Source organism: Gopherus evgoodei, chromosome 3, assembly GCF_007399415.2.
Source record: "Gopherus evgoodei ecotype Sinaloan lineage chromosome 3, rGopEvg1_v1.p, whole genome shotgun sequence".
In the NCBI taxonomy this organism is placed as follows: Eukaryota; Metazoa; Chordata; order Testudines; family Testudinidae; genus Gopherus; species Gopherus evgoodei.
Window position 1 is genome coordinate 168,860,849 of NC_044324.1, and position 15,508 is coordinate 168,876,356.

The 15,508-nt window shown below is 45.1% G+C and overlaps 1 protein-coding gene across 2 annotated transcripts in view; it reads right to left on the bottom strand.

Annotated features, from left to right (window-relative positions):
* The window catches only part of GALNT14 (polypeptide N-acetylgalactosaminyltransferase 14), a 200,346-nt gene that overhangs the window by 45,449 nt on the left and 139,389 nt on the right, over window positions 1-15,508 (bottom strand). For both annotated transcript variants that reach the window (XM_030557364.1, XM_030557363.1), the window contains exons 4-6: window positions 6,742-6,809; window positions 3,806-3,871; window positions 1,083-1,204 (exon numbers count right to left, since the gene is read on the bottom strand). In XM_030557364.1, coding sequence (XP_030413224.1) covers window positions 1,083-1,204; window positions 3,806-3,871; window positions 6,742-6,809 — 256 coding nt within the window. The remainder of the gene's footprint in view (window positions 1-1,082; window positions 1,205-3,805; window positions 3,872-6,741; window positions 6,810-15,508) is intronic.

Sequence of the window (15,508 nt, forward strand, 5' to 3'; positions counted from 1 at the left end):
GAAATATACAAATAACTGTTTTAATCATGAATAACAGTATTTACCAGGAGACACACATTCCTGATAATAGTAACAATAATGATCTTTCTAATGACCCATAAACACTCATCTTCCAAGCACAGCTAACCACACAACTAAATAAAATCTGCATGTGATGTCCTTGTGAGGTGCATACGTATAATTATCCCCATTTTACAGAGGGGGAAATTTGGGCATGGTGAGGTCCAAGGTCACAGGAGCCAGTGGCAGAGCTAAGGAGTTCCTTGTTCCCAGATGCTACACTGAACCCACAAGATCACGCCACCTTTTATTTGTGGCGGGCAGGGCGAGGGCAGAGGTGTTTCTAGTGGAAGGAGAACGTCATTGTCTGCTGTGAAATCAGCAGAATTTAAACCTATTAAATCCATTTATTAAAGTTTAATTAGCATGAAATTAAATTCAACCCTTATTCAAAGAGCCCTAAATCATCAGTATTGGGCATTTTTACATGAGCTTAATTGAAAAGTCCCTTTGAGCAATGCCCACCTATTCCCCTTGCACCACTCAGCATTTGCCTCTCAGCAATTGCAACAGGGACCCAGGGGTTCAGCTAACTTGATTTGCACACACACACTGGCCAGTTCCTCGCCTCCTGTCTATGCAACATACCCATCATCTGCTGGGACTGACTCACTATTGCACAGCCAGGGTAATCCTTCTGACTACAGCAGCAGTACATCACAGATGAACTAGGCCAAGTGGGATCACCAGAGGAGCAGGAGAGAGAGAGAGAAAAAACTCTAATGCATGTTAAAGAAAGGCTAGAGAGAGAAAAACTTGGCAGGTACCCCACTGAGGGTCAGCCCTGAACGTTTCGACACATGTCCACCTAGGGTGACCAGATGTCCCGATTTTATAGGGACTGTCCCGATATTTGGGGATTTTTCATATATAGGCACCTATTACCCCCCATCCTCATCCCGATTTTTCACATTTGCTGTCTGGTCACCCTATGTCCACCACTGGCCATAAGAGAAGCTATTGGTGGATTTTGCCAAGTCTTGTGCTAATTGAATGGTGACCTGGTTTTCCGAGACACTTACCTCTTTGATCCTCTGCAGGAGAGGCAGCAGCCAGTCTTTATTCACCTCACAGTGACTGTCTAGGAAGGTCAAGACTCCTGCCTGTGCCATGTCTGCTCCTCGGATTCGGGACCGGATCAAACCTGTTCAGATACACGCAAGCTCAGGTGCAGCACATATTGCATGCGTCTCCGTAAAGGGGCTCAGAAGCACATTCTACACACACAGAACCCTTGAGCCCCGACCCATCCTCCATCCTACATGTGCATACCTGGGGTTTGATGTGAACAAGCCACCTCCCTCATTTTCCAAGGTCATTAAGGTAAATTAAGGGGCCATTTAGATTACTGATTTATGGCATTTACACCAATTCTTAATTCATGCAATTATTTCTGCTACCACTTTCCTGGGTGAAAAACAAAACTTAAAATGCTTCAGTAACCCCCACAGATACAATAATCTAATGCGAATTTAATTCAGCTTGGAATGTGTCTGTAACAGCAGTGACAAAGGAGAGGGGAATTTGAAGAAATATTTTATCACACCACCACCACCAAGAACCCCCATCCATCCTCCGCCACAAATGAGTGGGTCTCCTTAGTAAGTCTGTGATTTCGGTATGTAAGTTCACTGGATCCACCAATGATGGTCCCACTTATGTAGGTGGAAGCTGGGTGTAGGGATGGAGGACTGTCTGTAACTGTAGTGTCAATCCATGATTAGGTCTCTCTCTCTAATCCCTAAAATTCATCTTGACTTCCCACTGCTGGGTCCATCTACTGACCCACTGATGTCTTGCCCTCTGTGGCATCAAAGGTCATCGGCTCAGGATGCTCAGCAGAAATGTATCTTTTATCAAGGAGGGGGACATCTCAAGTGCTGGTCCCGAGGAGCAACAAACCTGCTGTGTCCATTATAATGCACTTACCCCCACCTGGCTGTTGGCAGACGTAGGAGGTGGATATTTGTGTATGTGAGAAAGAGACAGGTAAATGCAGTGGGTATATCTAGCTGTGATACTACAGTTCACGGGGAACTACTCAGAAACATAGATTTAGGGTTGGATTGTTTGATTAATTTTTGATCTCTAAAGATGAACACGAAGCCCTCTTTCCACCAGTTACATCTTTCCACTGTCTCTGTGTATGTGATATCTACCAGTCAAATGGCTCCTCCCCGCTCATTCCTCCAGCACACTGTCCATTTGCCAATTAGCAGCAGCATTAACTAAATGGATGGACCCTCCACAAATGGAAGGACCTGCACCTTGACCAAGGATAGCTGAGAGCACTAAATGGGGACACAAGAATGGAGGTGGTGCTGGAATAGTACCGTCGGTGGTAGTGGTGGTGAGACAAAAGGAGACAACAAGGAACTGAGGGACGTTGGGAAATGGAAGATCACAAAGGCAAGAAGCAGCATTACAGGGACAGGCAGAAGGAGGCCATTGATAATTATGTTACAAGAACCTGGAGGAAAGGGAGTGAGACATACCCCAAGAGTCAGAGCAAGAGCAAGAGACAGACAGAAGGCCAAATCCTGGAACCTGGGGCAACCTGAGTGACTATGCGGTTTACTAGGGATATCCTTGTGGACTGGAGAATGGAAGATCCCCCTAGACTGCAATCTACAACTTCTATGGCAGCTCCAGGCTCTGTCATCTAGCTAGGGGCCTACCATCTCCATCACACTCTTGCCCCAGCTGCCTACAGGCGGTGTGCAAAGAGCCTCGATGGAGTATAACTCTGTGGTGTACAAGTGGATGTGACCCGTTTGGGCTGGGTTCCCAAATCATGACTCCCTACATACCAGCATCTACAGCAGAACCCATCTCCACTGGGTCAGGGCACTCTGATGCCATGGAGGAGCATGTCTGTATGTGGAGTGCATGTGGTGGGGTGTCACAGTTTGGCTGGGAGAAAGACAGACAGAAATCCAGATACAGATATAGAGAGAGGGCCAGATTGTGACTCACTTAGACCAGTGTCAATGCAGAGAAATTCTCTAAAATCAAAGAGGCCACTCAAGATTCACCCCAGTCTAACATAGCAAATCCAGCCAAGCGGGAGAATACTCAGATAAACCCCCTCTACTCCCCATCCTCCCTATCTCCCCACTCCATAAAATCCCTATAGCTCATGCCTTTGGCTTGCCACTAAAAACATTCTTTGATTTTTTTTTTATTTTATTTTTTTTAATACTGTAAAGCGGCATTAGAAAATAGCCATTTAGATTCTGGGGCTGGATGGCAAAGTGTACCCGGAGGTCGCCAGCAATAGCCCCCCAAGGCATACGTTCATCCTCCTTACAGAGCTTCTTAATCTTTAAAATATAATTAATTTACATTTTTTTTTTAATTCCCATGGAGGCAGCAGGAGCTGATCTTGTCTGTTTCATTAGAACAAACAGCTTTAAAAAGAAGTCCCCGGGCTTTGTTTTGCCTGTTCTAATTTTCTGGCTAATAAGCTGCAGCTGAGCCTCATTGGATATCTTAATAGGTCCAATCTCTTTGAGTGGGGAGGGGGGAATCCATTTTGATTCCTGGCCCTTCTAAACATCTCTTTTTATTAGTGCTCTCGCCCGTCGGAGCCAAGAGTCACTGATATTTGCAGACCTCCCTGCGATCACATCACCCCAACACAAGTCACTCCTGCCAACTCAAGTAGGCATCCAACTCTCTTCCTACCTCCAAGAACTTCCCTCTCTCTCGCTACCCACCTGCTTCCTCACCAACAGGATCTTACCTTCTCGTTGCCTGTTGCGCACGCATTTCACCTTGGGTAACTTGCCCAATAAACGGCAGTCGTCAGCTTTGGAAACACAAACAGAGGCACAGAACACATCAGTGTTGAAGCTATAACTTTCAGCAGACGTGGGCCTCACACGGTAATTAAAAGAGCAGGAAGGATTATTTTTTTCATGGGTGGCACCTCAGATACAAATTGGGCTTGATTTTGATCGCACACCTGAGTAAATCACGAGTGACTCTGCTGAAGTAAATGGGCCAGCTACCTAGCTGGTGTAAATCAGTCCATTTATTTCAATGGAGTTAGATGGATTTACAAGGATATGGAGGATATGTCTAAGCCCTCCAGGATATGGTCCAATAGAATTACATTGTAAAATCAGTGAGCAAGGAGAATCAGGGCTTAGGTTGGATTCTGACGTCATTTACACTAGTGTAAATCTAGATAACCAGCCACATGAGTAAACCTGAAGAAGAGCTTTGTGTAACTCAAACGCTTGTCTCTTTCACCAACAGAAATTGGTCTGATAAAAGATATTACCTCACCCCCATTGTCTCTGTTCCCTCATGAGGCAAGAAAACCCTTGGGTGGCCTAAAGGGCATGGCGAAGGTGAAAGGAAGGGATGAATGGAGCACTACTGCACTCTGACAATCCCAGCTGTAGAATGGCTACTTGGGGCCTGTTGCAGTTGGGTGCAATGTAGAGCAGCCCTGAGGTTGCTCTAAGTTAGGCAGGCACCAAAGTGACCTCTGATACCTAAAGGACTAAAGGGAGTGCAAAGGTGACTGACAGCCACCTTTGCTTCCTCCCTCCGTCTTGTCCCATGTGGAGCTCTGATGCAGGTGAAGATCTAGCCCAACAACTTTCTGCTTTTAGGAAGGTAAGTGCCTTATATTTTTTAGCCAAATAACTGTCATTTGTTTATTCTATCCTTCAAACATCACACCTATTCTCATCTCTTCCAGCAGACTGAAAAGCTCCAGGCCTGGTTCGTATCTCAGTCACAATAGTTTCACATCAGTGTAACTCCATTGATTTCAGTGTAGTTGCTCTTGATATAGAATCTGATCCAAAACTCACTGAATTCAACAGGAGTCTTTCCAGTGACTTCAGTGGGCTTTGGATCAGGCTCTTATGCTAGTGTGAGATCAGAATAGGACTCTTTGTGCTAAATATGCACTTCAACTAGCCCTATTTATAGCCTTTGAGTGTCGGCAGGTAGAGAGTAAATTGCTTGGAAAATGGGTATAAGTGTATTTTACATCCTCCTTTTAGTTGCTTTTCTGCTACACCTTGCAGACCCTTGGTGTGCAAGTTAAAGTGATGCAATGAGCATTCATTGTACCAATTAAACCTGTTCTCCTATTCACTTCACTCTACAGCCATGATTCTCCACTCAGTCACACCAGTGTAACACCACTGGGCCTGATCCTCAGCTGGGGTCAATCAGAGTAATTCCACTGAAGTCAATGGAGCTATGCCTATTTACACCAGCTGAGATCTGGCCCACATCCTTCAACAGAGTGGCCCTGTGTAAAATGGGTGTAATGGAGGAAGAATCAAGTCCCATGTGTAATTTATAGCATTATTTCATGATACAGCTGTAGCTGGCTCACTATGCTACAAATAGTCACTAAATAGATCTGAGTCTCTCTCCCTTACACCAGTGAAAATCAGGAGTTATTCCTTTAAAGTGAGATTCTCCTCTCAGGTACAATGGTGCAAATCCAGAATAGCTCCACTTAAATCAAAAGGTGTCCTGGACTTACAGCAGTGTAACTGAGAATTAGATCCAGCACAGTAGAACACCACAAGTGTAAAACTGGTGTGGGATCAGAATAAGGCCTGCTGTGAACAGAAATGATATTTTGGTTTCAATTAAAACAGATCCTCTCTTTTGGAATTTGAAATTCTCATGCAGCATTTGCAACCCCACCCTTTGTAGAAAGGGAAGTGTGAACTGTGGTTCAAAATCTTTTTTTTAAAAATAAAATTTCCTTCCTAACAACACCTTAGATTATTAAAACTAGTAGACTCTCACACAGTTGTATTGATTTTGTACTTACATACTTTTCGCGCATGGAAAATGAAAACAGACCAGTCAGTTTTACTTCTGATTTTAGACAGCGACTTTCAGAGTCTCATGCACCAGTATCGTGTGGCAACATATGGGCTGCAAACTGAAGCTGGATGGGAATTTTTCGAAGAAAGGTTTGGGGGTTGGAAAATGCTGATTCTTCAAAACCAAAACGTTTCAGGGGAAAGGGTCACTTATGATGAATTTTCTGTTTCAAAATTTAAAAAAAAACAAACAACATTTTGAAATTGTTCACACATCCTCTTGGAATTGTTTTTTGAAAGCTCAAAAATTTTCACAGGCTGGAAAAATGGATTTTCCATCCTCTTTTACTGCAAACTCTGCATGGCAAAGTTTATTTGTTTAAATTAGAGCTTTTTTAAGCCAAAGACAACTTGCGGATGTGGCTCTACTGGCCATTGGGTTTTCTCAGAGCTTCCTAGTACACAGCCTAAATTTCAGCCAGATTTTCAACCAATGCCCTGTAGTGAATGGAAACCAGAAAGTGAAACTGACTATAAACAGAAAATGAAGTTGACCAGCCTTGTTGTACTGTCTATCCTGAGTTAATGCCTAAAAATTAAACAGACAGCATAAACAGGCAAATGAGATATACAAAGTTCTTCCAGTTTAAAGAATCTGTCTCTAGATCCATGCCCACCCCCACACCCTCGAATCCCAAGCTCATTGCAAAGGGGACTATATGGGAAAGATAATACAGCTCCCACGTACTGCCACCACCCAACATAGGGCTGTGTACTCCCCATCCCTTTGCTTATTCTGTCATCCCAACCCAGCACAGTGCCCTTGTGTGCAGTCTGTCTCCTGGTGGTTAAGATATGGAGAGTCACTTACGGTCATCGCTGAAGTCATCCACCAATATGATTTCGTGGACCAGGTGCACAGGGGTGCGGTTTAAAACACTGAGGAATGAAAAGAGAAAGTCCATGATAGCACCTGAGCAGCTAAACAAGTTAGGAGATGGGGAAAGGTGGGAGCTGACCTTTGACAGGAACCAAAAAATAGGCCAGGTTTCCAGTACAGAGGTAGATAATGGACGTCCCCATGAAGCAATGCACAGGAAATCAGTCCCCACGTATCAGATACTTGAAGTCACATCTACTTATTCTAAAGAACGCAGAGTTCCTATTCCCCTCTCTGGCCCAGCCATGCAAAGCCTGGAAGCGATTTGCCATTAACCTCAACAGGAATGGGTGAAATGTATGTTTAACAACATGCATATTGCAAGCTAAGTTACACATGGGGCTGTACAACCTCTTAAAATCCCTTCCCCTTCCTTGGAACTAATGTTAGGTTACTGGCAATGGGACCAACACAAAGCAAAATTACCTGTCAAAAACCCATCTTTTCAAACCTCACAGGCATGGAAGGAAAAGTCCTCTTTTTACTGTGAGCTGATTGTGTTTCAAAGGCTGCAGAGAAGATAACAGCGGGTTTGTTTAATAAAAGAAAAGAAGCTAGAGGTGATAGTTTAAACTCCCCTCCAGGAGTATAGTTATTGTGAAATGGGGATGAAAGCTACAATCTATTCTTAATTATACCATCTACATGTTCTGTCATTAGAAATGCAGGGCCTAATTCTCGCCTCGCTTACAGTAGTATAAATCAGTGAAATCAATGAAATTATACTAGTGTAAAAACCTTCCCATAGGAAAGGAGTCAGGCTTACTTTTTGAAGAGGCATTGGCACTGATGGATTGATTGTTCGTACAGAACAGGGGTAAGCCAATTATTTTTTGTCAAGGTTCAAATTTCTTGGTCAAGGTATAGTTAAAGTCCAGACTCTAGAGAAAATAATAACAAAAAACCCAATCATAATATGTAAATAAAAAGATTTTGGGGTCCGTTGGATATTGAAGGTAGGTTACAGTCCTTAATACACAGGCTTTCCCTTTAAGCCTGGGACCAGCCTCCTCAGTTCAGGTCTTTGTCTTTCCAGCATTCTTGTTGCTTCCAGTGTAGGTGGGGGAGGAGAAAGGTAAAAGCACGATGCCATTGTCCCTTATTTTATACTCTTTGTCCATGTCCCTGGAAAGACGCTAGCCCAGGCATGCCTGGAATGCCTTGCTGAGTTACAGGGCTGAGCAATCCCCATTGTGTGGTCCTTCTCTTACAGAATTGTAAATCCCTTTGTTTACAACTCCCCTGTGCATTAATGGTCATTCAATCCTTTGGATCACCTCCTTTGTTGTCAGTGGAGAACTAGCAATGGACGATTCCCAAACTTATAACATATTTCAGTAACAACCATGCAGCAAAATCCCATAACTTCACACACACTAATGGTATGCATATTTTGATATATGTTTCCTATGATATCTTATATGGCAAGCTTTGTATGAAATACATCATAGTTACATGACGGGGTGAATACAGGTTCCAGGGTGCTGCTTTGAGGTACAGAGTGCCACAGTAGGCTTGGCAGAATTTACTTTTTTTATTTTGAGAGGATAAAATGGATGTTTATTTGTAAGCATCTTTTTAGATTGTTATCAGTTTAAATTTTCAGTTATGCAAAATTACGGGTTTTAAGCTTTTTTAATTTGTACGTATTTAAATTTTCACAGTTGTGGGACATTACTGGAGGGCTTAGACAATAATTATTAAACAACAGTAGATACTGAGATTCAAAAAGTTCAGGCTTTATAACCATTAAAACACAAATTGTCAACATCACATGTCAACATATGCAAAGTAAATATCCTTAAATCAAAGTGTAATAAGTTCTCAAGCAGCGTTTTCTTCCTTTGCCTATTTGTAGATTTTAATTATCGATGGAAATATTTTTTCTGTCGGTCTGTTTGTGTATGGTGAAATTGACAATGAGATAAATATCAGGCCCACTGTATTCATTACAATCTCCCTCTCACACACCACTCCCTTTACTTCACACTCCCTATAATGTCTTTACTCTCTGTCCCTTTCTGCTCTGCTCCTATCTTGTCTGTTACACTTTGCTGCAGTCTCTCCTACCTGATAACTGTCCAAGCTGAACGTTCAAACCCAGTGTTCAAGTGGGTTCAGAATAAGTTCACCCCCTCCTAGGTAGCACAACATTGTATGAGGAAGTGATGCCTTACCCCACCTTGTCCTTTATGGAGGGTCTGATACTGCAGGGTGCTGAGTACCCTCAACTCTCATTGAGATCAATGGGAGCTGGGGGTACTCAACCCTGCACAGGATCAGGCATTTCAACAGGGCTGTCCTGGGGAGGGGGGGGGCAAGTGGGGCAATTTGCTCCAGGCCCCCACAAGAATATAGTATTCTATAGTACTGCAACTTTTTTTTTATGAAAGGGGCCTCCAAAATTGCTTTGCCCCAGGCCCCCTGAATCCTCTGGGCAGCCCTGCCTTTGAATTGCACACAGTGAGCTAAATTCTGCAATTTCTGACACTAACTCCACTGAAAGCACCATGGGTATAAAACCAGAGTAACTCCACTGGTTTCAATGGAGCTAGTCTGGATATATACCAGTGAATGTGAGAGCAGAGCTGGTCTCAATCCTTATACGGCCAGGTCTTTGCCTGGTGCAAACCAGTGTAGCTGCACTGACTTCAGTGGAAGGACGCCAGTTTGCACAAGCTAAGGACTGAGCCTGTAAATGCGACATTTGAGTGACACTAAAGCCTTGATCGCAGCCCTGGTGCACAGTAAGGTTATCTGGGGAACATTCCCACCCACTCTGTTGCACTAGCTCCTCCAGGGACAGCAAAGGTGAGAGCTGCACTAATGCGGACAAGGCCCCCAGGGCTGCTGTCCTTTTTAATACCAGGGGGTTAGACAACACAGCCGTTTCAAACGCCCGCCGCCAACATGGCCACAGAGCATTAGCAAAAGTGTCTGGCCACCCCTCCTCCCTCCAGACTTTGCATGCAGCCATTTCCACGTTCTCTTCCTGCCTAAGTATCTTTTTTTTTAAATTATTATTATTAATAGGCTTGTCATAAAAATACTGAAAAAGCCCAAACGCAGGAGCTGAGTTCAGCAAATTACTGCAGCTGAGCATCAGTACAGAAAGACAGGAGAGCAACAGCACACTGGGTTGAATAGTTAATGGGCGCTGATCACCTAGAAACCAGACTTCGGGGAATCAGCAGGAAAAGAAGAATTGTAAAAGAGTCAGCAAAATAAACAAATAGACAACCGAGCATGGGGTGGGGAGGAAAATAGTGCAGCACAGGGCTGCCTAACCTGGTAGGAGGGAAACATGAGTGGGGCTAGTTCTGCTTTTACTTACACCAGCAAAACGTGGGAGTCACTTGACTGAAGTCAACGGAGCGGGTTGTATCCTCAGATCTGCCCCTTACTATCACTCCACCTGGGAACTGGCTGTAAGCCACCAGCAGAAAATTCCCCACTGTGGCTAGAGGGAGGATGGCCCAGTGGTTAGAGCTCTAGCCGGAGACCTGGGTTCAAGTCCCTTCTTTGCCACAGACTCCTGGTGTGATCTTGCACAAATCACTTGACCTCTCTGTGCCTCAGATCTCCCTGCATTAAAATGGGGACACGCACTGCCCTACCTCATGGGGGTGTTGTGAGGTTCAATACGTTAAAGATTGTGAAGTGCTCAGATGCTACGGGAACTAGTAGAAGCCTTAAGCCTGGTGTGCTCTCCCTTCCACGAGTAGGGAGCACGTTGTGGGCAGCAGGGGCTAGGGGGGGCGGCGTGCCACATGAGTCTGGCTAGCCTCCATTAGAGTAGGGTTCATTAAGGGCCCTGCATCAGTGCTAAAAATTAAAAGCAGCCTGGAAGCTGCTCTAAGTGTTGGCTGCAGCTGGTCCTCAGTGTTAGGGAGACAGAACAGGGGAGAATCAGGCCCAATGGAGTGACACTGAAGTAAAACTGGAGGACAGCAGAAGAAAGTTAGGCCTGAATCCCTGGTCACTGACACCAGTTTTTGCCCAGCGTGACTCTGTGGATGTCAAGGGAATTACCTTTTATCCAGAGGGAAGTGGGAGCAGATTCCAAGGAACCAAACTGAGGGGAAATAAAGAGAGACTAGGGGCCAGATTGCGTCCTGCTCTGGTGCTGGAGGAGGAAAGAGACATGGACAAGAAGCACCCCCACCACAGGCTGGCCTATGCATGAGCACACTGCGGTAGCATCTAATGCAAGAAGGGACTGCTTAGCCCTTGCGCCGTCTGTGAAACAAATGACTCAGAAAGGGGAGAGGGGAGGTGGGGCCATGAGCCCATCCCCATCTCCTCCACACCAGCCCATGGAGAGAGGCCAGCACCTTGGAGAACATAATCAGTCTATGCCATGTTAATGGGTGAAGATGATCAGTGTAACCTCTGTCCCCAACCTACACCTCCATGTGCACCAATCAGCCCTAGCAGTGGCATAGCCAGGCTCTAACATCAGGGGAAATGAACATATAAAAGAAGGCACCACCCGACATATCAAATTACTAATTACATACTTTTACATTTGTTATACATATTTATTTGTACTTAAAATAAAAACACAAGAATGATCCAGCCACGAAAGGGTTTGCACAGCCGGCATTTCACAGGAGAACTTCAGATTATACTTAGATATACTTTAGATTCAGTATAGTACTGATATACTTTAGATTCAGAATACAGTAGTCTGTAATTGTCACCCTTTGCCCCCAGCAGAGCAGCGACTTGGCTACGGCAGAGTCATTCCCCAGGCTGCTGCTGCTCGCAGAGAAAAGACGGCGCTGAAGAGAGACCACCAAAAAAACAAAATCCCCCCTTCCCCTCCTTTTCCTTCCTTCTCTACCTCCTCCACTGGCACCAGCTGGGCTTCAGAGTCACCAGGAGCTCTGCCCACCAGATTGTGGCTTTTGTGCTGTTCTGTCAAGGTCTCCTTGGATGTCCTGATGTGAGAAAACTGAAAGCTTGGAAGCCATGTTAACTTCCAAGTGACGGGTGCCTACTGTAGTGCTGTATGCTTGGTTTCCAGCCAATGGTTTCCTTATTTCTTGGTGGCATATTAATTATTATTAATAACAAGTCCAGTAGAGCCTAGAAGCCTCACGTGAAGTCAGGGCCCCACAGTGCTAGAAGCTGTACATACAGAGTACAAAGAGTTTACAGAGGGTGGACAAAAGGAAGTATCCCCATGATTTAGGGTATGTTTACACTGGAAAAGGGAGGTGTGATTTCCAGCTTGTGTAGACACACCTGTGCTAGCGCTGATCAAGCTAGTGTGCTAAAAATAGAAACGGAGCCACAGTGGTGCTAGCCATCTTGAGTGTGATCCCACCTGAGACCTTTGACAGGCACTCAGGTGACTAGACCCTCCTGGTGCTCATGCCGTTACACTTCTATTTTTAGCACTGTAATTTGATCCAAGCTAGCACCAGTATGTCTCGTCCAGCTGGGCATGACGCCTCCAGCTCCAATGTACACGTACCTATAGATGGAAAACAGAGGCACAGTCAGGCTAAGTGACTTGTTCAAAGTCACCCAGGGAGTCACTGGCAGACCTGGGAATTGAATGCATGTCTCCTGCTTCCATACAGTTGGATTGCCACTTCATCTGTAGGTCTCAGGACAGTAATAGGCTGATTAGGCCTCAGCTGGAGTATTGTGTCCAGTTCTGGGCATCACATTTCAGGAAAGATGTGGACAAATCAGAGAAAGTCCAGAGAAGAGCAACAAAAATGATTCAAGATCTAGAAAACATGACCTGTGAGGGAAGACTGAAAAAATTGGGCTCGTTTAGTCTGGAAAAGAGAAGACAGAGGGGACATGATAACATTTTTCAAGTACATAAATGGTTGTTACAAGGAGAGAGAAAAATTGTTTTTAACCTCTGAGGATAGGACAAGAAGCAATGGGCTTAAATTGCAGCAAGTGAAGTTTAGGTTGGATATTAGGAAAAACTTCCTAACTGTCAGGGTGGTTAAGCACTGGAATAAATTGCCTTGGAAGGCTGTGGAATCACCGTCACTGGAGATTTTTAATAAAGATTAGAGAAACACCTGTCAGGGATGGTCTAGGTAATACTTAGTCCTGCCACAAGTGCAGGGGACTGGACTAGAAGACCTCCTGAGGTCCCTTCCAGTCCTATGATTCTACTGTTGTAAATGACCTGTGTCCCATGAGCATGAGCCATTAAAGAGCTGCATGTTAATGTAGTGCATTGTGATGGTGTCACATAATGACTGTGCCCCAGGACACACAATAGTGTCCTGCAGTGAGGCATCATCACAACTAAAGATGCAAACAATGCAACACAGTATCATGGTGCCCTGGCTATATGCCAGCAGGATACCAGTACTTGCCATTGATGCATTTCATGCGTTGTGCTTTACAGAATACATCCGTACAGATAGAGAGACCATTTATCCTACCCTGAAATGCAGCTGCTTCTGGGGTGGAACTTGGCAGCCAATTTGCACCACAATGGTGTGACAGAGGTGACAAAATGAAAAAATGTCTCCTCCTGTCACAACTGCAGGGGCAAGATGGGTCAGCAGGATGCAATCACCCATGCTGTCCAGGACAGGAGGGTTAAGCAGTGAGGAAATGGACGCTTTAGTGATCACACATGGTCAGAACATTGGTTTTAAGCTTCCTCTGAGAGATGGCATCACAGTGCCCCCTGAGCATCGTGCTTCAGTGCTGGTTCAATACTGACTCTGAGGGAAGGTCTCGGCCTCCTGCATCACCAGCCCAGGAGCGAGAGCTCACCTAGGACGGCTCAGAAGGTGTTTGCCTTCCCTGCTGCGTGGCCGCCTTGCTCTGCATGGGGTTGCTGGGGGCCAACGGGGCTGCTGCTCCTCAGCCCCCGTTCCCCCTGCCGCGCTGGGGGGCTGCGCTGCCACCCCTTCCCCTCTCGGCAGACCCCACCCCTCCCTGGGCGGCATGTGCCAAGCGGGGCTCGGCTTAGCGAGCCAGACAGCTGCGGATGGGCAGGAGCCTCATCATCATCATCACCGGAGAGCCAGGCAACCAGCTGCCGCCGCCTGCAGCCCCAGAGCGAGCGAGCCGGGCTGGAGATGCAGGAGAGCAGTGCAGAGCCAAGAGCAAGCCGGCAGCCACACTCAAAATCCAGCTCCAGACTCCAAGTCCGGAGCCCAGTGCTGGCTGTGTGGAAAGGTGCAGCTTTTGGAAAGTGTGCAGCCGCTCCCCTTGCTCCCCCCTAGCTAAGCTACTGAGCCCTAGAAAATATTATAGCACAGTTCCCCCAAGTACTGCCTCCTACACCAGCTAACTCAGTGCCCACTGCTCAGTGAGGAGGGAGAAACAGTAACAGGAAACTTGGAAATGGCAGAGATGCTTAATGACTTCTTTATTTCAGTCTTCACTGAGAAGTCTGAAGGAATGTCTAACAAAGTGAATGCTAATGGGAAGGGGGTAGGTTTAGAAGATAAAATAAAAAAAGAGCACCTTAAAAATCACTTAGAAAAGTTAGATGCCTGCAACTCACCAGGGCTTGATGAAATGCATCCTAGAATACTCAAGGAGTTAATAGAGGAGGTATCTGAGCCTCTAGCTATTATCTTTGGAAAGTCATGGGAGACGGGAGAGATTCCAGAAGACTGGAAAAGGGCAAATATAGTGCCCATCTATAAAAAGGGAAATAAAAACAACCCAGGAAATTACAGACCAATTGGTTTAACTTCTGTGCCAGGGAAGATAATGGAGCAAGTAATTAAAGAAATCATCTGCAAACCACTTGGAAGGTGGTAAGGTGATAGGGAATAGCCAGCATGGATTTGCAAAGAACAAATCATGTCAAACCAATCTGATAGCTTTCTTTGATAGGATAACGAGTCTTGTGGATAAGGAAGAAGCAGTGGATGTGGTATACCTAGACTTTAGTAAGGCATTTGATACTGTCTCGCATGATATCCTTATCGATAAACTAGGCAAATATAATTTAGATGGGGCTACTATAAGGTGGGTGCATAACTGGCTGGATAACCGTACTCAGAGAGTAGTTATTAATGGCTCCTAATCCTGCTGGAAAGGTATAACAAGTGGGGTTCCGCAGGGGGCTGTTTTGGGACCGGCTCTGTTCAATATCTTCATCAACGACTTAGATGTTGGCATAGAAAGTACGTTTATTAAGTTTGCAGACAATACCAAACTGGGAGGGATTGCAACTGCTTTGGAGGACAGGGTCAAAATTCAAAATGATCTGGACAAATTGGAGAAATGGTCAGAGATAAACCAGATGAAGTTCAATAAAGACAAATGCAAAATGCTCCACTTAGGAAGGAACAATCAGTTTCACACATAAAGAATGGAAAGAGGCTGTCTAGGAAGGAGTATGGCAGAAAGAGATCTAGGGGTCATAGTGGACCACAAGCTAAATATGAGTCAACAGTGTGATACCGTTGCAAAAAAAGCAAACGTGATTCTGGGATGCATTAACAGATGTGTTGTAAACAAGACACGAGAAGTCATTCTTCCGCTCTACTCTGTGTTGGTTAGGCCTCAACTGGAGTATTGTGTCCAGTTCTGGGCTCCGCATTTCAAGAAAGATATGGAGAAATTGGAGAGGGTCCAGAGAAGAGCAACAAGAATGATTAAAGGTCTTGAGAACATGACCTATGAAGGAAGGCTGAAAGAATTAGGTTGATTTAGTTTGGAAAAGAGAAGACTGAGAGGGGAAATG